Source organism: Salmo salar, chromosome 24 (genome assembly GCF_965601325.2).
Source record: "Salmo salar chromosome 24, fSalSal1, whole genome shotgun sequence".
NCBI classification, from domain to species: Eukaryota; Metazoa; Chordata; class Actinopteri; order Salmoniformes; family Salmonidae; genus Salmo; species Salmo salar.
The window spans coordinates 23,105,448-23,128,383 of NC_138314.1; the positions used below are offsets into that span (position 1 = coordinate 23,105,448).

At 44.7% G+C, this 22,936-nt stretch overlaps 2 protein-coding genes across 3 annotated transcripts; one reads left to right on the forward strand and one right to left on the reverse strand.

The window, feature by feature from the left end:
* Positions 1–27: 27 nt before the first annotated feature.
* Positions 28–6,286, forward strand: LOC106585549 (putative cytosolic iron-sulfur protein assembly protein ciao1-B). 2 transcript variants are annotated; one of them, XM_014171892.3, is made up of 7 exons: positions 28–425; positions 2,843–2,991; positions 3,101–3,212; positions 3,339–3,427; positions 3,597–3,798; positions 3,903–3,978; positions 5,613–6,286. In XM_014171892.3, exons 1-7 carry the CDS (start codon positions 287–289, stop codon positions 5,845–5,847), a joined length of 1,002 nt encoding a protein of 333 aa, XP_014027367.3. In that variant the 5' UTR covers positions 28–286; the 3' UTR covers positions 5,848–6,286. The 2 variants fall into 2 exon arrangements, with proteins under 2 accessions (XP_014027367.3, XP_014027368.3); XM_014171893.3 differs by having other exon boundaries at positions 3,597–3,789.
* On the reverse strand, positions 6,209–22,412 carry LOC106585548 (U5 small nuclear ribonucleoprotein 200 kDa helicase). The gene is made up of 44 exons (XM_014171891.3): positions 22,017–22,412; positions 21,483–21,646; positions 21,202–21,373; positions 20,836–21,028; positions 20,565–20,719; positions 20,318–20,470; positions 20,123–20,222; positions 19,865–20,001; positions 19,613–19,693; positions 19,261–19,434; positions 18,996–19,133; positions 18,682–18,837; positions 18,372–18,542; positions 17,996–18,189; positions 17,739–17,862; positions 17,423–17,572; positions 16,822–16,932; positions 16,595–16,726; positions 16,259–16,447; positions 15,884–16,081; positions 15,581–15,733; positions 14,419–14,499; positions 14,209–14,292; positions 14,015–14,121; positions 12,953–13,071; positions 12,677–12,831; positions 12,360–12,549; positions 12,054–12,227; positions 11,714–11,874; positions 11,360–11,587; positions 11,033–11,224; positions 10,688–10,866; positions 10,401–10,552; positions 10,188–10,296; positions 9,952–10,060; positions 9,656–9,845; positions 9,355–9,519; positions 9,071–9,192; positions 8,751–8,894; positions 8,409–8,585; positions 8,135–8,295; positions 7,855–7,936; positions 7,656–7,748; positions 6,209–7,468 (listed from the first exon to the last, which is right to left on the reverse strand). Exons 1-44 carry the CDS (start codon positions 22,059–22,061, stop codon positions 7,319–7,321), a joined length of 6,414 nt encoding a protein of 2,137 aa, XP_014027366.1. The 5' UTR covers positions 22,062–22,412; the 3' UTR covers positions 6,209–7,318.
* Between the last annotated feature and the right edge of the window lie 524 nt (positions 22,413–22,936).

The following is a 22,936-nucleotide window of genomic DNA, read 5'->3' on the forward strand; positions in this document are numbered from 1 at the left end:
TACTGATGGCGGCGGTAATGAGCCGAATGGACATTCGATTGGCAGCATTTATCTACGGAGAGGAAGAGAAAGTAAGACGTTAGGTTGGAGTATTTTCGGTAAAACTTTAGTTGCGAAATTTATTTACAAATACCATATAAAAAACCTCGTATTTGAAGTGGATATTAGTTGTCTTCCTTGTTTATGTGTGTATGACGTTTGCATAGCTACGACTAGCTTGCTGTTTTGGTAGCAGCATTATCAGTTGCCAATAACAAGTCATTAGCTAGATAGCAGCGTGCTAGCAATGAACGACACTTTGGCCCTTCTACAGAAATTCAATGCGCATCCAGATTCCCGCTGTTGGTATGTTGCATGGAACCCCAAAGGCACATTGCTGGCATCATGCGGTGGTGACCGAACCATTCGGATATGGGGAAGGGAAGGTAAATATGACAAATCCGCTGTGAAATGAACCTTATCAGCAGCATGTGCCCGCGGAAACAAACAAACAAACAAAAGATTAGAAGGGGGCGTTCCTGCATGTGGGCATTTCTGCATTTGCAGGCACCTCTTTATATTTATATTGGTTTTTAAAGATCCACATTGCAGAAATCGCTCCGCCATTTCCTGGTTGCTACAATTCTGATTGTTAGCCTAATTTAAGTTTGTGACAAAACAAGCAGTCATTGTGTAGAGTCATTGTACCATCTAAACCTTTGAAATGTTTTACATAGCCACATATATTGTATTTTCAACTGTTTGAAGCTGGTCTACAAAACCAAAAGTAAAAGATGCTAAAGTGAAACTTAAGCACGGGAAACTCAAGCACATGTAACAGATCTACCGCTTCTTAGACTTGATTTCAATGAGAATGAAAGATCTATATTTCTATGTGAATTTGGTCTGGTCGCTCAAAAAGTTACATATTCTAGTTTTAAGTTAGGGACAGGCGGGAAGTCAATGCCCTCCAGTACAGTAGGTGGCATTAATGCACAATAATGTTGGATGCCAACCACTGCTAAACCATCATAAGTAGGATCGTTGGCGACAACGTTATCTAGCTAGCCGTACGCCAGTGGATAGTCTGCTAGTTTAGCCATCTAGTCCTTAGGAAGACTCCGGTACACAGCAGACGGGAGTGTCACCGTGTGCTAGTTAGGTATCAAGCTAGCTAGTACACTAACCTCCAGTCTGCCCTATTCATTTATTTCAATTGAGTGATTTCCTTATATGAACTGTAACTGGGTAAAGTCTTTGACATTGTTGCATGTTGCGTTTATAATTTTGTTAGGCGTAGCTTGCTGTGCACACTGTGTCGCTAACTAGCAAACTACACTGAACAAAAATATAAATGTAACAATTTCAAATATTTTACAGAGTTACAGTTCATATAAAGAAATTAGTCAATTGAAATAGCTTCACTAGGCCCTAATCTATGGATTTCACATGACTGGGAATACAGATACCCTAAAAAAAAGGCAAGGGCATGGATCAGAAAACCAGTCAGTATCTTGTGTGAGCACCATTTGTCTCATGTAGCGCTACACATCACCTTCACATAGAGTTGATCAGGCTTTTAGTGGCCTGTGGAATGTTGTCCCACTCCTCTTCAATGGCGTCGCGGAGTTTCTGGATATTGGTGGGAACTGGAACATGATGTCGAACCAGAGCATCCCAAACATGCTCAATGGATGACATGTCTGGTGAGTATGCAGGCCATGGAAGAACTGGGACATTTTCAGCTTCCAGGAATTGTGTACAGATCCTTGCGACATGGAGCCGTGCATTATTATGTTAAAACATGAGGTGATGGCGGCGGATGAATGGCACGACAATGGACCTCACAATTTCATCACGGTATCTTTGTGCATTCAAATTTCCATTGATAAAATGCAATTGTGTTTGTTGTACGTACCTTATACCTTCCTATACCATAACCCCACTGCCACCAAGGGGCACTCTGTTAACAACGTTGACATCAGCAAACCGTTCGCCCACACGATGCTATATATCTGCCATCTGCCCGGTACAGTTGAAACCAGGATTTATCTGTGAAGAGCACACTTCTCCAGCGTGCCAGTGGCCATCAAAAATGAGCATTTGCCCACTGAAGTCGCTTATGATGCCGAACTGCAGTCAGGTCAAGACCATGGTGAGGACGACAAGCGTGCAGATGAGCTTCACTGACACAGTTTCTCAGGGAAGCTGGGTGAAGAAGCTGTATGTGGAGGTCCTGGGCCTGCGTGGTTACACTTGGTTTGCAAGTGTTGGTCGTACTGCCAAATTCTCTAAAATGACGTTGGAGGCGGCTTATGGTAGATACATGAACATTACATTCTCTGGAAATCGTTCTGGTGGACATTCCTGCAGTCAGCATGCCAATTGCATGCTCTCTCAAAACTTGAGACATTTGTGGTGTTGTGTGACAAAACGGCACATTTTAGAGTGACCTGTTTTTGTGCCCAGCACAAGATGCACCTGTGTAATGATCATGATGTTTATACAGCTTCTTGATATGCCACACCTGTCAGGTGGATGGATTATCTTGGCAGAGGAGAAATAATCAGTAACAGGGATGTAAACATTTGTGCACAAAATATGAGAGAAATACACTTTTTGTGCTTATGGAACATTTCTGGGATCTTTTATTTCAGCTCATGAAACATGGGACCAACACTTTTTTTTACGTTGCGTTTATATTGTTCAGTGTAGTTAGCACACGATGTCACCGGTGTTTCATGCAGGAACCAATGGGATGCTCGGGGGGATGCAGGAATGCCCACATGCCGGACCGCCCCAAATTGCAGGTTGCAGTAGCACACTACTGGGAAAAATGACCCCTATTTGATTATCTGTGTAGGTGACTCTTGGGAATGCAAGACCGTGCTCCAGGATGGACACCAGAGAACTGTCAGAAAGGTGGCATGGTCCCCATGTGGGAACTACCTGGCCTCAGCCAGCTTTGATGCCACAACCTGCATCTGGAAAAAGAAGAATGATGATTTTGAGGTGAGGGGACTGGTCACTGTGAACAGCTTACTACTGTATATACATTTATGGTGATGATGGTAAGATATGGCCCTAGTTGAGAGCATCACACTGTCTCTGTTTCTTTCAGTGCTTGACTGTGTTGGAAGGACATGAGAATGAGGTCAAATGTGTGGCCTGGGCCCCATCCGGTAACTTGCTGGCTACATGTAGTAGAGACAAGAGCGTCTGGATCTGGGAAGGTTAGTGCTGCATCAATATAGAAATACAAACAAATTTTATTCCTATCACGAGAAACAAGTATTAACATTCAACTGTTTCTCTGTATGTAGTTTTGAATAGTCTCTCACCATCTCTTTCCTTCTCAGTGGATGAGGAGAATGAGTATGAGTGTGTGAGTGTGGTAAACTCTCATACACAGGATGTCAAGCATGTTGTCTGGCACCCAACACAGGAGGTACTGCCTATTTCATATGCTGTTTCACTCCTTGTACTAATAGCAATGTTATATAATCTCATGACACCCCATTGTTATTGCAAGGCTTCTCTGGACTAATCGTTTCAGTATTCTGTACTCTGCATTCACTGTCTCCCCCCACTAAAGCTAAGTGATGTTCTCTACGCAGCTCCTCGCTTCATGTAGCTACGACAACAATGTGTGTGTCTATAAAGAAGAGGATGATGACTGGGAGTGCAGGGCGACCCTGGAAGGACACACCTCCACTGTCTGGGGTTTGACCTTTGACCCAAGTGGCCAGAGACTGGCCTCCTGCAGTGATGACTGTACTGTGAAGATCTGGAAAGAATGTCAGCCTGAAGGTGGGCAGGGTGAGAAAGATACACACAATGCTCCATAGATGTATAGATGTTGTGGGGAAAAGGAAGGTAAGGAAAAACAACAGATTTTTTTTTTACATTTGTTTTTTTTACAGAAGGCACCGACGCGGCTTGGAAATGTGTTTGTACCCTTTCAGGGTTTCATGGACGGACAGTGTATGATATTGCATGGTGAGAGGCCTCCTCTTTATAGAAATATACACTAACGTTCAAAAGTTTGGGGTCACTTAGAAATGTTTGTTTTTGAAAGAAAAGCTAATTTTATGGCCATTAAAATAACATCAAATTGATCAGAAATACAGTGTAGACATTGTTAATGTTGTAAATGACTATTGTAGCTGGAAATGGCAGATTTATCTACATAGGCGTACAGAGGCCCGTTATCAGCAACCATCACTCCTGTGTTCCAATGGCACATTTTGATAGCTAATCCAAGTTTGTTTTAAATAGCTAATTGATCATTAGAAAACCCTATTTCAAATATGTTAGCACAGCTGAAAGCTGTTGTCCTGATTTAAAGAAGAAATAAAACTGGCCTTCTTTAGACTAGTTGAGTATCTGGACCATCAGCATTTGTGGGTTCGATTACAGGCTCAAAATGGCCAGAAACAAATAACTTTCTTCTGAAACTCTTCAGTCTATTCTTGTTCTGAGAAATGAAGGCTATTCTATGTGAGAAACTGCAAAGAAACTGAAGATCTTGTACAACGTTGTGTACTACTCCCTTCACAGAACAGAGCAAACTGGCCCAAACAAGAATAGAAAGAGTGGGAGGCCCCGGTGCACAACTGAGAAAGAGGACCAGTACATTAGTGTCTAGTTTGAGAAACAGACGCCTCACAAGTCCTCAACTGGCAGCTTCATTAAATAGTACCTGCAAAACACCAGTCTCAATGTAAACAGTGAAGATGCGACTCCGGGATGCTGGCCTTCTAGGCAGTTGCAAAGAAAAAGCCATATTTCAGACTGGCCAATAAAAATACAAAATTAAGATGGGCAAAAGAACAGACACTGGACAGAGGAAGATTGGAAAAAAGTGTTATGGACAGACGAATCTAAGTTTGAGGTGTTCGGATCACAAAGAACATTAATGAGACGCAGAACTTGACGCCATCTGTCAAGCATGGTGGAGGCAATGTGATGGTCTGGGAGTGCTTTGGTGGTGGTAAAGTGGGAGATTTGTACAGGGTAAAATGGATCTTGAAGAAGGAAGGCTATCACTCCATTTTGCAACGCCATGCCATACCCTGTGGACGGTGCTTAATTGGAGCCAATTTCCTCCTACAACAGGACAATGACCCAAAGCACAGCTCCAAACTATGCAAGAACTATTTAGGGAAGAAGCAGTCAGCTGGTATTTTGTCTATAATGGATTGGCCAGCACAGTCACCGGATCTCAACCCTATTGAGCTGTTGTGGGAGCAGCTTGACCGTATGGTACGTAAGAAGTGCCCATCAAGCCAGTTCAACTTGTGGGAGGTGCTTCAGGAAGCATAGGGTGAAATCTCTTCAGATTACCTCAACAAATTGACAACTAGATTGCCAAAGGTCTGCAAGGCTGTAATTGATGCAAATGGAGGATTCTTTGAACGACACAATTAATATTTCAATTAAAAATCATTATTTATAACCTTGTCAACGTCTTGACTATATTTCCTACTCAATTTGCAACTCATGTTTTCATGGAAAACAAGGACATTTCTAAGTGGCCCCAAACTTTTGGAAGGTAGGTTATATTTTAACCACTTTACATATTTAAAAATGCAGCCAGATTCACCAAGTCAGTACTCTTTGGTTGTTTTCAGGTGTCCACTGACGGGTGCCCTGGCGACTGCATGTGGGGATGACGGAGTACGTGTGTTTAAGGAGGATGAGACGGCTGACCCAGACCAGCCTGCTTTCTCCCTGTCTGCCCATGTACCCAAGGCCCACACCCAGGATGTCAACTGTATCGCCTGGCACCCGAAGGAGGCTGGGCTCCTTGTCTCCTGCAGTGACAATGGGGAGATAGCAGTCTGGAACTACCAGTCTGGGGTCTGAGAACATGGCCAGTTAGGACTACCAGATCCAGTGCTGAATTTACCTTGTACTGTCGAGGGTGCCAACAGCACTGAAATTGTCATGTATGATGTCTATTATTAATCCCTCTTGCAATAACCTGTTTTAATGAGGTTAGAGTGGTCATGATACTGATAAGATTCCTGCCTGTGCACTTGTTTTGTGGTTCAAAAATGAATGTGGGCCCTAAATGTCATAATTATGTATTTGATTAACAATACAATTTACACATTCCAATGGTGTTTTGTAATATCAAGAAAATACAATTGTCATAGCTATTTAACCAAGGGATTCAGCACACTTATGTCTAGATGTTAAATGTTTCCAGAAACCACTCTTCTAGTAAGCTTTTGATGGAAAATGTCTTCACTTTCACCTTTAATTATTCATAAAGATGGTCTTCAGATTATATTAATTTACAGTCATAGTCTGGATAATTTTTTATTGGAAAAGCCATGACAGCACAAAGGTATTTCACAAACAAAACAGGCTGATCACTCTTAATAGCAGACAAGGTTGGGAGTAACTTAATTTTTTTACTAATCAGTTGTTTCCAGGGAAAAAAATACATTGACATTCAAATTAGTCTTGAAAGGCGCAAGTCAGAGGCCACTATGATTACACACCAAATGCGTCTGACGGATCCTTTGTCTTCTGACAAAGGGAAAGTAATCAGATTGCCTTACTGAGTTTGACAATTGACAGGTAGATTATTTACAAAGTACCCAACCATGATTGCAGAGTTGTGAAACAGTTAAATTGAGTCAATCTTTGATATACTATGACTTGTTGACTTCTAATTAGGTACTATATACACACATTACTATCCTCGACTGGAGCACATTTAAACAATTGTACAAAAAGGTCTGACAATTACCTCAAGCACAATAGAATAAAACAGTCCAAAGAGAGATTGACTCAATGCCTCTACACTGAACAAAAATAAACGCAACATGTAGGTCCCATGTGCTGAAATAAAAGATCACAGTAATGTCCCATATGCACAAAAAGCTTCTCACACATTTTGTCCTTTGTTTACATCCCTTTTAGTGAGTGTTTATCTTTTGCCAAGATAATCCATCTGCGTGGCATATTAAAGAGCATGATCATAATACATTGTGTGGGTGAGCGGTTTTGTGATGTAAAGTACCCCATGGTGGCGGTGGGGTTATGGTATGAGCAGGCATAAGCTACGGACAATGAACATTGGCAATTTGAATGCACAATAATACTGCAACGAGATCCTGAGGCCCATTTTTTGGATGGTATCTGTATTGCCAGTCATGTGAAATCCATAGATTAGGGCCTAATTAATTTATTTCAATTGACTGATTTCTTCATATGAACTGTAAAATTGTTGCGTTTATATTTTTGTTCAGTATAAAACAAAACAAACAACCTCTACTGATCCCAGCTTGAATTGAGAAATGACTTGTCATCTGTTGATGCCTGATCAGTCTGAATCACTGTCTCCATCGCTGTCTGCCTCCTTCACATCCACGCTGAACTTATACTCCTGATCACAGCCCATGTAGGCATCACTCATGAAGTACAGTGTGTAGTTGTGAACGCCCAGCACTGGTGCAACAAAGTCCAGCTTCACCTGCAATGGGAGAAAAGGGCACAGAGTGAGGCCAAGCAATGCTGACACAGGGTATTCACCTTTAAGATTACTTTTGGGCATTCAGACGCTAGATCAATTACATGCTAGCCTACATGTCTGACTGTCAAAATATGCAGATGCTTGCATGTATTGGCTCTTTATGGTCCAGTTAGGGTTATAAACAGACCTTAGCCTTCTGCTGCAGGGTCAGCCTCTTAATGGAGATCAGGCTGTTGGACTTGGGGTCTCCGATCACCACCCACCAGCCCTCCTCACGTTTCTGAAACAACACAGTCAAAGGTTAAACATGGTCATTGTTGAGTTTGTGCTTTTTGAATGAATCACTAGAGGAGTTCTGACAAACTGGTGGTGATGATGATCCATACCTGGGGGAAGAGTGGGGCAATAACAGGCCCAGTCACCTCTTCTTCTCGCTCCAACTGGACCAGAACCAGCACTGGACCTCCACTGTAAACACAAAGCTATGATCAGACACCTTCACTTACTCTGCTTCTCAATGGTCAATAGATGTACTGGGCAGTAGTAGTAGCAAAGACCTTATAATTAACAACCTCCGAAGCAAACAAACATTTTCCTGTGGTACTGATCTCTCTATATTCAGTCAACCTATTTCCCCACAATCTCTAACACCCCCATTTAAATCACCTCTTGATGTTCTCCTTCTCTGCCACCTCGTAGGACAGTTCAATGTTAGGGTAGCGGTTACAGAAGCGAGCCACGTCAGCTATCTGGGTGTCTGAGAGCTGCAGCAGCCCACTACGATCCTCATCCTCCATCTCCATGATGTCAAAGATACTCTCCACACCCTGAGAAATACGAGGGATCAGCTTCAAGATCCACACCAAAGCAAGATGGCCATGATCCCTTGGATGGAAGTGTTACAAATGAATAGAGTAACAGGCAGTAGTGGATGTGTTACCTTGTCCATGCAGCGTTTGATGTGCTCAGAGGTGAAGTAGGGCAGCTGTTTGAGGTAGGAGTCCTTGGACCACATGGCCTGGGTGACCATCTGAGCCAGCTCCATAGCAGCCAGCGCAGGGCTCAGCCAGCCATTACTGGACAGCACATCTACACAGGCCTGGATCAGACGCACAGCCTGGACAGGACACACAACCGTACACATAGATTTTAAAGCACTAGCACACTTCAAATCTGACCCTCTACTTTCCGAACACTAGGTCATACTAGAGTCTTTCTGCTCTACAGAGTCCATTTACCACACCTTAGACTGCACCAAAGCATCTATTCATTTCTCATTCACCTTGCTGAGGATCTCCTCTGTGTCTGACTGGAGCTCAGCGCTCAACTGCATCCTGGATAAGTGAGCCTGCAGCAGCAGGTTGGTCTTCACATGGGGGTCGTTGAACTTGGGGTTGTTCAGTTTGTGGGGCACCTTCTGGGCCAGCTGAAAACACAACATACACAACTTAATTAAAGATCATTTCATAGAATGCTTCCAGATTAGTATTTGTGAGCAATGAATTCACACTTTCCATTACTTCCAGTTCTACATGGCTATTTGGGTGGGGTAAGTCTGCAAAAGTGCATATTATGATTATTGACGTGCATTAGTGTGTTTACCTGTCTGAGCAGGTTGTCCTCATGGTGTCTGATGGGGATGTTCTTGTACTCAGCAGCATTGGAAATGATCTCAATCAATCCACGGATCTTGGTCTTGGCGTTCAGGGACATACTGAACAACTCTGATAAAAACACAAAATATCAGTAACTGAAGTTATATACTGTATAATGTATGTATTCTATTTTAACATTTGCTTAGTCTGTGGAGTGGTTCACAGCATAGGTGATGTGACTGATAAAGCCATATTTAGTGACAATGGGATGTTGGTTGTGGTAGTTCTCACCGATAGTGGTGTAGTTGATATAGTAGTAGGCAGCGATCATGCCCAAGTTAAGAGGTGCCACGTCCATCTCATCCTCGATGCTGATGCACTTGGACTGCTCCAGGTCATGCAGGGTGTTCTCCACCAGCTCTGACAGGTGGTCGGACAGATGACGGTGAGACATGCCTGGAAGGGAGAGATGGAGAGCAGCACATTAACATAAGACTCCTAGACAAAAACACTACAGGTATGGAAAAATACTACATGTCTAGAATTTCAACAGTGGAGAGCAGTGCCAGTGCTGTAGGTGTGCCTGTCTCACCTTGCAGGTTGTAGTAGTTGGGGTTCTGGGTCATGCGGCGGTACAGGAAGGTCCAGGTCAGGTAGTCCACTGCGTCCTGTTTGTTCTCCACTGTCTTGGTGACGATCTCAGCATTGAAGTGGTCGTGCATGCAGTGGTCCAGGTGAGATTCCACCGGCAGGGGCTCATACAGGAACTTCTTGAAGAAATCCTACATTTGAGAAAAATAGATTAGGTGCTAAAATTACAGAATGATGGAGTGACAGAAAAAGTGACTGAGTGAAAATGGAGAGAAAAAGAGGATATTGCTGACGTACCTTTTTGGAACCCTGACACATGATGACACAGCGTCCCTCATCGTCCTGCAGGGGCCGGTTGGCCTTGCCCACCATCTGGAGCACATCGTAGATAGGGTAGTCCACATAGCTGGGGACACAGAGGACATGGTCACTAACACACTTAAACTGAGGCAGGAGGGGGGTCTGAGTGATATAGACTAGGAAATGTAGTCATTACAACAACCAAAAATATATATAATAAATAAGTTACTTACGCATGTATTTTGCCATTGTAGTACTGGGTGTCCATGATAACAACCAGGTGAGCAGATATGTTTGTGCCCCAGCAGAGGGAGCGTGAGGCCACTACAACCTGGACTGCACCTGCAGACAGAGGACCAGACACAGTGTGTCATTTAACAATCACCCGCTATACTTTCTCTAACTATGTACTATATCAGCAGGTCTAAGGGAGTGGCCAGTCGTACCCGAGTTGAAGAGCTGCTCCACGATCCTGCGTTCTGTAGTGGACAGGCCCTCGTGCAGGTAGCCCACCCCATTGGCCAGCGTCTCCTTCAGGGTGCCGTCTGTCACCTTCTCCAGGAAGGGAGCCAGGTCCTTCTCAGTGCAGTGCAGGAACCTACAGGGAGACAGGGACATCTGTTACTGCTCTGATACCTCATGTTATAACATCTACCAACACTGTATACATAAAGAGTTTTAACTCCTTGCACCACTCAGAAAGATTAAAGTGTGTAAAGGTTATGGGTCTGACCTCTGAGGGACCACATCAGCAGCACAGAAGGTGAGGATGTCGATGGCGGTGAGGCGGGTCTGTCGGCGGGACGGGACGAACACCACAGCCGGTTTAGAGGGGGAGTGCTTCATGATGGCGTGGTATACTGGCTTGGCCATGGACAGCAAGCGAGTCTGGGTGTGACTCACATTGAAGCCCTGAGAGAGGAGAGAGGCATTACAATTAAGTTAAATTGAGCAGATATGATATTATCCAGACAGATAATAATATATTTTATATACAAAACCTTATTGGTGTTTTATTTGGATAAGGGCAGGTTGATGATGTAACAGGTTGAGAGGACATTACAGTCATGGTACAGACCTGGATGTGCAGCTCCAGAGGGACAGGCCTGACGTTGGGGTGGAAGTTAAAGGTTGCGGTGGTGCTGCATCCCAGCCAGTGGGCCACGTCTTTGGCGTTGGACAGGGAGGAGCTGAGGGCCACGATGCGGATGGGACGCTCAATCTGAGACGAGATGTACCTCATCCTGGAGCAGATCACCTCCAACACAGGCTTCAAGCAAGACGGTGAGTATGAATATCAATATATTTTACTTCACATGTCAAAAAAGCATTGTATAGTTGCTATCTAATCAAAGCACTAGGCATGTGGATATATAGGTTTTATCAGTTTGGATCATGGCCTTACCCCGTTCTCTCCTCCAATGAGGTGAGTCTCGTCCACGATGAAGAGGCTGACGTTCTGGACGTTCTTCCTCTGCTTCCAGCGGCGCGACAGGATGTCCCATTTGTCCGGGGTGCTGACAATGATGTCACCCTTCCCCAGCAGCTTCAGGTCAGTGCTAGTCTCTCCTGTCAGCAACACCACCTTCTTATTCAGAGCATCCTGGAACTTCTGGTGCCAGTCAACAAACACCTGGACACACACGAGTGATGTTAAACGGGGTGGAAGGAATGGGTAATATAAGTGCGAATAATCAGAAGTCAGACGAAAACAACATTATGTTAAAGTTGAAAACACCCCATCTTGATAACCCTGTACCTGTTCAGCCAGGGCCTCCATGGGTGTGATGTAGACACAACGTCCCTCTGCGTTGTGCAGCAGCATCCTCAGGATGGCAAACTCAGCACAGATGGTCTTCCCACTGCCGGTGGGGGCTCCCACAAACACGTTGTCATCACTGTTGTACACAGCGTTGAACACTGGACAAAACAGAGAATACCACACGTTATTTTACTCACAATGTAAGCACCAAAGGTATAGAGGCATGTGCCTGATCGAAGTCATTGAATGGGCCACATTGGTCTGAGAGGTCAGATGGGTGCAGTGAGAAACTGTTAGCCCAAATGGTGACACTTCAGAGTCTCAGAGTGTGTCTTACCCTGTGTCTGGATGGGGTTGAAGAAGGGAAACTTGTTCTGATAGAGGGTCTCGAAGGCGGCATTACGCAGGGCGGTCACAGGCAGGGGCTGCAAGTCCAGCAGCTCAGTAGGAGGGGGGTACTTCTCTGGCAGGATCAGGTGGCGGAAAGACACTGGCAGCTGGGTCTCACAGGCTGAGAGGGAGAGATGTGCAGAGAGAGAGAGAAACATTTTCAATGGACATCCTCCAAAACTTTAGATTTGCTTATACAGTTTGAATCGACTAAGTTACTAATAAGAGCTAGCCAGAGGAGTGTCGCACTCACACAGCCAGCGGTCCGAGGCCACGCGGATGAAGTACTGTGGGGGCAGGGGCTCGAACACGGGCACAAAGAAGGTGACCAGGTGCTCGTCCTGGGCATACTTGGCCTTGAGCAGGAAGTACTCGTGGTGTAGGATGACCTCACTGTCTACATCCTCCACCAGGATCCAGAAGGCCTCTGACGAGCCATGCACCTGTATGGGCCACCGAGAAGGTGTGTATGAATGTGTCGGTGTGTTACAGTAAGAAAAACCCAATTTAATCTGAGCCATATAACAGCTATAAACTAACAGCCTGAGGGTAGTGTACAGATCTACTGACCTTGTCATCCCACTGGAAGTCCGGTGTGATGGTGAGCTCCACCTTCAGTGTGGAACGGGTGATGGGCTGCAGGTGAACGGCCAGGTCCAGTTTGGGGAACTGGTGCACGTACTTATGGATGGTCTTCCCCATCTTGGGCATGCGGATCAACTCACCTGAGGGACAGAAACACTTTCAATGACAACTTCAACAACCGGGGATGAATCAATGAGCATGTAGTATTAGTGGGTCCAGATCGAGGTGGGGCATTTGGGGTGCAATGCAGAGCAAACTCACCAATCTCATTGTGGTTGAGGTCATAGAGGCGCTCGAAGGGGAAGTTCTTCTTCTCAATCTTCTTGATGACTTCCTCTGGGAGCTTCCTGAACTGACGCAGAGGAGACATGGACTGCCACCTGTGTAGGAGAGGGACACATTCAGACAGAGAAGACCAGAGGAACATCACATTTCATTCTAGCCTCGTCATGTACACTGAACAAAAATATAAACACAACATGTAAAGTGTTGGTCCCATGTTAAAATAAAATATCCCCAAAATGATCCATACGCACAAAATTTTGTGCACAATTTTTTTAAATCTCTTTTAGTGAGCATTTCTCCTTTGCCAAGATAATCAATCTACCTGACAGGTGTGGCATATCAAAAAGCTAATTAAACAGCTAGATCAGTACACAGAGGCACATTGTGCTGGGGACAATAAAAGGCCACTAAAACGTGCAGTTATGTCACACAGCACAATGCCGTAGATGTCTCAAGTTTTGAGGGGAAGTGCAATTGGCATGCTGACTGCAGGAATGTCCACCAGAGCTGTTGCCAGATCATTGTATGTTAATTTCTCTACCATAAGCCGCCTCCAATGTTGTTTTAGAGAATTTGGCAGTATGTCTAAACGGCCTCACAACCGCACACCACGTGTAACCACACCAGCCCAGGACCTCCACATTCAGCTTCTTCACCTGCGGGATTGTCTGAGACCAGCTACCTAGACAGCTGATGAAACTGAGGAGTATTTCTGTCTGTAATAAAGCCCTTCTGTGGGGAAAAAGTAATTCTGATTGGCAAGGCCTGGTTCCCCAGTGGTTGTGCCCTGGCTTCCAAGTGGATGGGCCTATGCCCTCCCAGGCCCACCCATGGCTGCGCCCCTGCCCAGTCATAAGAAATCCATAGATTAGGGCCTAACTAATTAATTTCAATTGACTGATTTCCTTATATGTACTGTAACTCAGTTAAATCGTTGAAATTGTTGCATTTATATTTTTGTTAACTATAATTCACTAGGACTGGTGACTAAGGTGTTCATCAGTGAAAACTAGGAATAAACAGCAATGGTTAACTTACATCCTCTTGTCAATCATCTTGCAGAGGTTCATGGTTTTGTCTGTGAGCTGGGCCCATCCCCTGCTCAGGACGATCTCAAAGATGGCTCGCATCAGTCTTCCAGCACTCTGAGGAAGGATATAGTGAACAGTCAGATGCTGGTAAAATACTTAAAACATCTCTCAAATCAAACAAACAAATGGACATAACCTTACCTGCGTCACGTAGACCATGTCAGCCATCAGAGCAAAGCCCTCCAGTTTGAGCTGAGAGATGTAAGCCTGGAGCAGCACGTTGATCTGTAATAAGAACACACACCTCAGAACTGGCTCATAGCAACAGGGCTCTAGCAATACATACTGCAGTGGTGTTCCATATCATTGATCAGTGTAGTGTCAACATTGACACATGTAGTAGTAGTAAACCTTGGCGCTGGGCTCCTCAATGCTCTCCTTCACTGGAATGGGAACTCTCTCCAGCAGCTTTTGCAGTTCCAGCTTCTCTTCCTGAAATAAGACCCCACGTGAGCATTCATGGATCTGTAGCATTTTACTGTACATCAGTTGCTGGTTTGGTATAGACCTGGCCCAAAAGCATTCAGTAACATGTGTGGCCTTTTGTAATTAAATATAGTATTCCAGAGTAGGGATGGGCATTTTAAATGATTTCATTTTTTCCCCCCTGGCTATTCAGATAGTCGAAATACAATAAAAAAAAAAAAATTACGTTTTCAAACTTCAATGGAGACAGCCGGTGTGCTGCCCTCTGCTTGTTTCAGCAGAAGGGTGTGTGTAGGAGTGAGAGAGAAAGTAGCCAAACTTGTTGCTGCCATAGGTTATCCATCTTACCATCTGATAGTGCCTGTCTTGGCTGCATCAAATCATTGTAAAGAAGCTAGCTGGCTACAGGCCAGTTAAAGACTCTAGCTAGCTACCTGGCTAACTTAACTGGCTACTGTAGCTAGCTAGCTTCTTTACAACGATTTGATGCAGGCAAGACAGGCACTATCAGATGGTATGATAGAAAAACGTGTTGCTGCCGTTATCTAGCTAGCTAACGTAGCACGGATAACTTATTGAGTATTTCTTGCATGCGCTTCCTGTCCTTGTCTACAACAACTCCATTCATATGAAACAACAGCCTACCTCTTGGTTGATTATTTTAGCCTACTCCTTCTCATTTAGCCAACTGAATTCTGTTATTTTAATTCCCTTTTGTATTGATTAGAAATCTCCCACTTCACTTGCTACACATGGAGCCTCTGACTGCAGCAGCGCTTTGATTGACTGACAATAACAACAAGCTACTCGTGTGAAATGAGTGTAGGCTGCCGGTGAATCTTTTTATATGGGGCGCACTCATACAAACTGTCATTAAAAATAAAATAAATATGTAATGGTTTATCCTTGTAGGCTATGTAACAACGTCACATAGATAATCGTATTTCATTTTAGTCAAAGCCTTCATTGTTAAAGTAGGCCGATATTTATTCTCTCAAAAGTTAATACTCTCCCAAGTAAGCGAATAGTAACGCCCATTTGGATATTTGAATAACCGTGCCCATCCCTATTCTAGAGTGCTGCATACCTCTCTGACAGTGATGTTCCTGAACTCAGAGGAGAGGGAGAAGACACGGAAAAGCTCGATCTCACTGAGGGTGGGCTTCAGCAGCTGGTTGTACGTCTGGATGGAGTCATGGGTGATGTAGAAGTGGCTGGCGATGCGACCCAGATCCGTCACCTTCAGGGAAGGATGAGAAAAGTCATCTATTATGAATATCAATAGCATAATCTTTGTTTTCACCATCTTAGAATCTTGAAGAGGCCTCAATAGGTCAGTGTCACTGCATTGATCCCACTGGACAGAGTGCATATGTAGAGCAGTGTGTACCTGGAAAGCACCGGTCCGCTTGTCGTACTTGACCAGGCTGTTCTTGTCCAGCACATTGGCTGCAGTGTGGATCAGGTCCATCCTGCGGCGCTCCAGCAGGGGGTCAGAGCTGCGGTCGTCATGGGAGACTCCGTACAGGGTGGGGTTACGGAGCATGCGCACGTACAGGTAGGTGTAGCCCAGCCAGTTCACTGCGTCCTGATGAGGAGACAAGGGAGGAGTAAGACCTCTACAGCAGCAAGGGTTTGAATGTTAGCACTAATGGTTCTAGTTGATCAGTCTCTCCACAGGTAGTTTCAGTAGCAAACCACAGCATGTCTGTATTGTTATTAGTGGTGAGTTGTGTGCGGTGTTGTAAATCCAGTTTACGCTCACCTTAGCATTCTGCACGTTGCCCAGCACTATCTCAGCGTTGAGCATGTCTGGCAACTTGGAAACCATCTGGCTCTCGATGGGCAGCTGCTGGTTGAGCAGAGATAGGTAGTACTGCAGCTCCCCATGGGATGTGATCAGAATGCCCTCTCCCTTGGTGTCGTACTGAGGACGCCCAGCTCGACCAAGCATCTGAACACAGCACAGAACATAGGTGTCATTCAAACTCACAAAGCTAACAGAGTTTGAGCATTATCTAGCTCATAAAATACTCTGCTACAGTGAAGTCTAGCCCTGTGTATGTACCTCACTAGTCTAATCCAGCCAATGCAGACTAACCTGTAGAATGTCTAGGGCTCCCAGCTCTGTCCATCTGCCTTTTTCTGGGCTATACACCTGGGTGCCTTTGATGATGACAGTATGTGCAGGCAGATTCACACCCCAGGCCAATGTGGCTGTGGACACCAGCACCTGAAACAGACAGAGCCCTTTCAGTGAGACAGGTCCGGTGACATTGTAACAATAGCTCTGACTGTATTAAAGGAAAGAGGTTAGTAGAGACTAACCTGGATGTGGCGATCAGCAAAGAGATCTTCCACCAAGGTACGGTCCACTCTGGTCATACCAGCATGATGGATGGCAAAGCCGTAGGGCAGCAAGTCCTTCAGCTCAAGGTTCTGGGGGATGAAAAAAAATGTATGTAATGTTCCTTTTTTTTTTAAAGGTGCAATATGCAGAAATCGCTTCGCCATTTCCTGGTTGCTAAAATGATAATAGTTAAATTAATTTCAGTTTGTGACAAATCTAAACCGCTGTGAAATATATTTTCAATAATCAAAAATATTGTATGTTCAGCTGGTGTTCAAAACCAAAAGTAAAAGATGTAAAAACGAAACTTAACGGGAAGCATAGAAATAGCGCACATAAAACAGATCTACCGCCGCTTAGACTTGCTTCCAATGAGAATGACAGATCTATAACTCACAATTCTATGTGAATTAGTTTTTGTCGCCCAAAAAGTTAGATATTGCAGCTTTAATAATCAGATTATTGTACGATTTGTTTTTTTACTCACAGATTTGGGACAGATGTGTGTAGAATTCTGGACATGGAGAGATTCTACAGGCTTTGTTAGCTAAAATTAGTCCCCAGGTCAGATGAACTCACCTTACACTGTTCTGCCTCAGTCCTGAGGACCTCAGTTGAGGCTGACCCCTCCCTCAGGAACAGCCCCAGGGTGTCTTTCTCCAGACACATGTCCCTGATAGCCCGGGCCGTCTTCCCCGTCTCCTTCCTGGAGTGGACAAACACCAGCACCTGACAAACACAAGATGGCACACAAATACTAGATTGTGTGGAACTTTCTGTCTGTTGATATTTGTCATCTGATAGACATTAGGATTTTCCAGGATCTCATGTTTTGTGTTGGCGGCAATGCAGAGTCAGATGATGGCTGAAGAACACTAGGCTGAGCAGGCCTCACCTGGTTCTTCCCAGCATGCTCCATGATCTTCTCATAGACAATTTCATTCATGATCTGGAAGCGCTTGATAGCCTTCTTCTCAGTGATGCCCACATACGTCTGTTCCAGGGGCACTGGACGGAAACTGGAAGACAGAAAAGACTATCAGTCAGATTTGTGCTTCCAATCCAACCTCTCACAAAACCTGTTCATCTATAGTAGGATGATAAGTGAGAGTGTGTGGAGAGATTGACCCTCCTTCCTGAGCCCTGGATGACCTGTTGTCGAAGTAGAAGAGTCCCTTGGCGGGGTCTACTCGCAGGCAGGTGGCCACGTCCTCGTAGTTGGGCAGGGTGGCACTGAGACCCAGCAGACGCACGTCCTCCTGGGTCAGCTCCACGTTGCGGATGGTCCTGGCCACCAGAGACTCCAGGACTGGCCCACGGTCGTCATGCAGCAGATGGATCTCATCCTGGCCACCAGACACACTCAGTTACATACAGCTCTTACACCCAATGAGTTTATAACTACAGTTTTAAAAATCATGTCAAATAACGTAAATGCTTGGGAAATAGTAATGGGATGTTTGACTAAAGGGCCTTGCATAAAGTCCATAAGAGGACCATTTAAGTTTGAGAGAGTGTCTGTACTTACAATGATGATGAGGCGCACTAGCTGGGTGTAGGTGCGCTCGCCTCCTTTGCGTGTGATGATGTCCCATTTCTCTGGGGTGCAGACGATGACCTGGGTGGCATTGATCTCCTCTTTACACAGCTGGTGGTCTCCTGTCAGCTCAGACACTGTGATGCCATAACTGGCCAGACGCTGGGAGGGAGGGAGGGAGGGAGACATGCAAAACACAATCACAGAATTCCTTATTATACAAACATAGCTCTCCTGGCAATTCAAGTGCATGACAGCATATAACACTGAGTTGGGACCCCATAAAAATAACAAGTCTCACCTTACTAAAGCTTCCCACCATCTCCTGTACCAGCGAGCGCATAGGAGCCACATAGATGATCTTGAAGTCGTCCAAGTTGATGGTTCCGTCCAGGTTGATGTGCTTGCCGATCTCTCTTAGCATAGCCATGAGGGCCACGTTGGTCTTACCTGCTCCCTGGAGGCACCCAGGGGAATAAACAGAGGAAGAAAATACATTGGGATAAGTTATAAAACAAAACAGAGTTCAACAATGGCACTTTTGAACATATGCAACATGACAGAGTGCTGAGCAGAGAGCAGTGTATTATAGTTGACCGTGGTTTATTTACTAACCGTAGGAGCACACACCAGCAGGTTCTCATCGGACTCCATAGCAGTCTTGAACAGCTTGCTCTGAATGCGGTTCAGGGTTTTGAACCCTTCGAAACCTGCCTGGGCATACTTGGGCAGCTTCTCAATGGTCACCAGCACCTAATAATACAGATGATCAATTGAGGCTTGGGTGACAGTTCTTGAAAATAAGACCATTCACTTGCTAGAAGCGACAGTACTGACTACATCAACAACAAAAAATATGAATACATAGGCGCACACACACCTCATCATCAGCGAAAGGCTTGGGTTTGAGTGCAGGAACGTGCACCTCCTCGTAGCCTTTGCGCTGCTTGCGAAAGGAGCCATCGGGCAGCTGGCACCTCTTGTTGGCCATGAAGTGGCTTCCCTGGGTGAAGGCCAGGTCCTCCAGGTCCAGCAACTGTTTAGGGGTCATGGACTGAGAGGGGGGGGTAAATGGTTGAAGTTAGGATTTATTTAGCATCAATGTATTCATATTGAATGTATGTCATTGCTACATGTGTGTAATGTTTATAGTTTATGTGAAAATCGTCTGTGGATTACAGTGGCTATAGACAGGCTATAGTCATGCGTGCATTATTCATGGTCCTCCTCACCTCTCCATGGTCAATGTCCATAGACTCCAAGTCATTGTCCACGCGAGACTTCCTTACTCTCTCCCTGCGAGATCGCTCTTCCTGAAGACATGAACACCAGCCATTGTTTGAGACCAAAGGAACCAACATTAAATGCTTAGGTGATCATTTATCCTTCTATGTATTTCAGTCTGTTCCAATACGTCTACAGTACACAGTGTAGAAACAATGATTTATCCAGTGATTAATACAACAATTAAGATGGTTTCTTACCCTAATAATATCCTCCTTCTCAGTCTCCTGCAGCTGATAAAGAACTTTGGACAAGTCTGGATCGGTCTCCATCTTTCCTATGATCTTCTCCTTCTCTGCTTCGCTCTGAGCACTTGCCAACATGGTACAGTACTGGACTGTGAGGGAGCAGAGAAATTTATTATGAGTGACCTCTCAATTTTGGCAATGCATGCTGTTATAGTCCCCCTCTAAATGTTAACTTAATGTACATTAGTTGTGGAAATGATAGGTACTCACTCATGCGACGATGCTGACGAAGGATTTTGATGAAGTCAAAGGTGTTGAATCCCAACAGTAAGACCAGCTGGTTCTCACATTCTCGGTCATCACTGGCCGTCTGTGGAATACAGAGACAGGGAGTCAGTCAGAGACCAAGGCAACCACATAGACAAAGGCAGAGATACTGAAACAAATACACACACAAACACATACCTTGAGGATCTCCAGAACCTCATCTGCTTTCTTCTGAGAGATTATGGCATCGTCATAGAAACGGCTGAGCTGACGTTGGAGCCAGAAGGCATCGATGTCACGAGGGTGCAGCTCCTTCTTCTTGGCTGTCATCACATCACCTGTCACACCAAGCTACAGGATACATGTTTAATTAGTGCAAAGGTTAAAAGAAACATTGTAGTTTAGTATAAACACAGACGTGTGTTATGTGAATGAGGGGTCTTACATTGGCTGTCAGAGTGCAGCCCAAGTCTGCTTCCTCTCCTTCACTCTCTTCGTCTGAGCCGTCATCTCGCACCTCCCCAAACTGGTCCTCATCACCCTCCTCCTCATCAGATTCAAACTGGACATTCACTCCGTATGTTTCGTCAATGTTGTCATCTGTGTGTTGAAACATTGGTTCACTTTAATGCATAATAGTAGCCAGAAATGAATGCATGATCCAGTTGAGTGAATATAATGTAAACATTCCTTCATCATTGTGTTCATTTCCTTACCCATGTTCTGGAGCTCTTTGTCACCCCCGTAGTCACTGATCTTCTTGCCCAGGTTGACCAACACGTGGTAGCGTGTGTCATCTGCAGGCCCTAGTAACTGCTCCACTTCCCGCCGTCTCTCCTTGTCCCTCATCTTGTCATTCTTCAGCACAGCCAGCACCTCGTCAGCCGCTCCACACAGGATATCTCTCGGCTGCAGAGATACAGAAATACAGCACAGGCATAATCAAGTCATTGATTTGAATAGAACATTGTTCATTCCACCATTATATATGGTCTGCATAGTGTTCTTCATTCTTTTCAAAGCAATGACCCCTTGAGACAGACGCATAATTGCACAAGTGTCTTAACAGTTGTTTCTCTGACCTGATCTCCAAGCGCAGCCTGGATGAAGCTGAGAAGGACCTCATAGGTCTCCCTGGTCTCCTTGGTCTTTGGCTTGTACACGATGCCCACCATCTCATCAATGCCCTCTGACAGGAGGGTGAAGCCCTTCATCTTGTTCATGTCATGCCTGTCCTCATCTCTCTTCCTCCTCCTGCACAGTTCAAAAGACAAAGGTGGAGGGAATAGTCATACATGGGTCAGTCAAGAAGTGTTTCAGACATGCACCAGAAAAAAAGACTTTAAGAGGCAGTTGTACTTACTTTGCCCGTCTCTCCTCCAGCATTGAAGGTTTGGTCCTCTGGGACTTGTCACCCATCTTGGTTCCCACCAACTTCCCCACCAGGGACAGCACCTCTCCTGTGGGCTCATCACGCCTTGTGCGGTCAATGAGCGAACGGTCCGCTTGCAAGACCAAGTTGGAGTTCTAGTATTGGACAATAGACAAAGTTAAGAGGAAGGGTAAAGCAATGTCAACTTGCCTTCACCATGCTGGCTAGTTACACACTTACTGAAGCACAAAAATAAAAAACTTGAGAAATTCGTGTGTCAACATTAGGACAAACTGGCTAGCTAACAGACTAACGTTAGCTGGCTAACTTCTCGCTAACTACCTAGTTAGTAACCAATAGAAAGTACAATACTGTGTCCAGCCACATTAGCATACCGGTAACACGTTAGATAACTACCGAACTACTGCAAACTACTTAGACACAAGAAAACAATACAGCATGAGTGAAATCATCTCGAAGTAACGTTAGTTAGCTAACGTCAGCTTAGTTCAATGTCATACTTACCGCTTTGTACTCATACTGCAAGCTACGTGCAGTAACATCCGCCATGATTGCTTGAATGAAAGTTTAAGCACTTTTGTGGTTCAAAAGTTACAATTTACAGTGTCACTGGATGAACGATGAATAGCTAATGTTAGCTAGCTGAACGTTAGCTAGCGAGTTTCTAGAGCAGCCAGCTAAGATGGGGATGCTATACTAAGGTTGGCTACCGTTAGCTCCACAGCCAATGTTGGTGTGTTTGGATCAAGAAATTGAGGTAAGCGAAAATCCTTTGTATCAATATATACACTTAGCGATATGTGATGTACTTGTTGTTAGTAAAAGCGTTAGCCATACGTTTCTGCGAACACGCTCGCTCCAATAACAAGCGGCGCTTCAGTTACTACTTCCGCTTCCGTCCGTGTCGTAGGTCAAATTCGAGATTATATTTTTTGTACAGTTACCTCTATCAACTCGATGAAGCAGTACCGCTCTGGCCAATTTAATTAAATATGGGGTTTTCTAGAATCTAAACTAATAGTGAGAGTATAGCATCCCCATCCATATGTTAGTGCTGGGTCAGGTGTCCCTGGTTCAAAACCCCCGCTCAGACTGTTCCTCATTAACCACCACTGACTATTGTTAGCCCAGCTGGGCTTTGGTGACAATTATATAATGACAAGAGGTCATATAGGTTTGTGAATACTGCCCAACAAAGGCATAGCTAATAATTGGGCTGCTGTGCCATTCTTTAAAAAAAAAAATAGTTAGGAAATTGCCTGCTGTTGCTCCATTCCCTTTGTGTTTGTACATACTGCAATATACTGTAACTGTAGTGTATAGCCTGATCGCTAATCTCTATTGCATAGCCTAGTAATCTGTGTGGCACTTTGGTGATAAAAAAAACTACAATTAAAATGGTGGATAGTATTTTAATATGTATG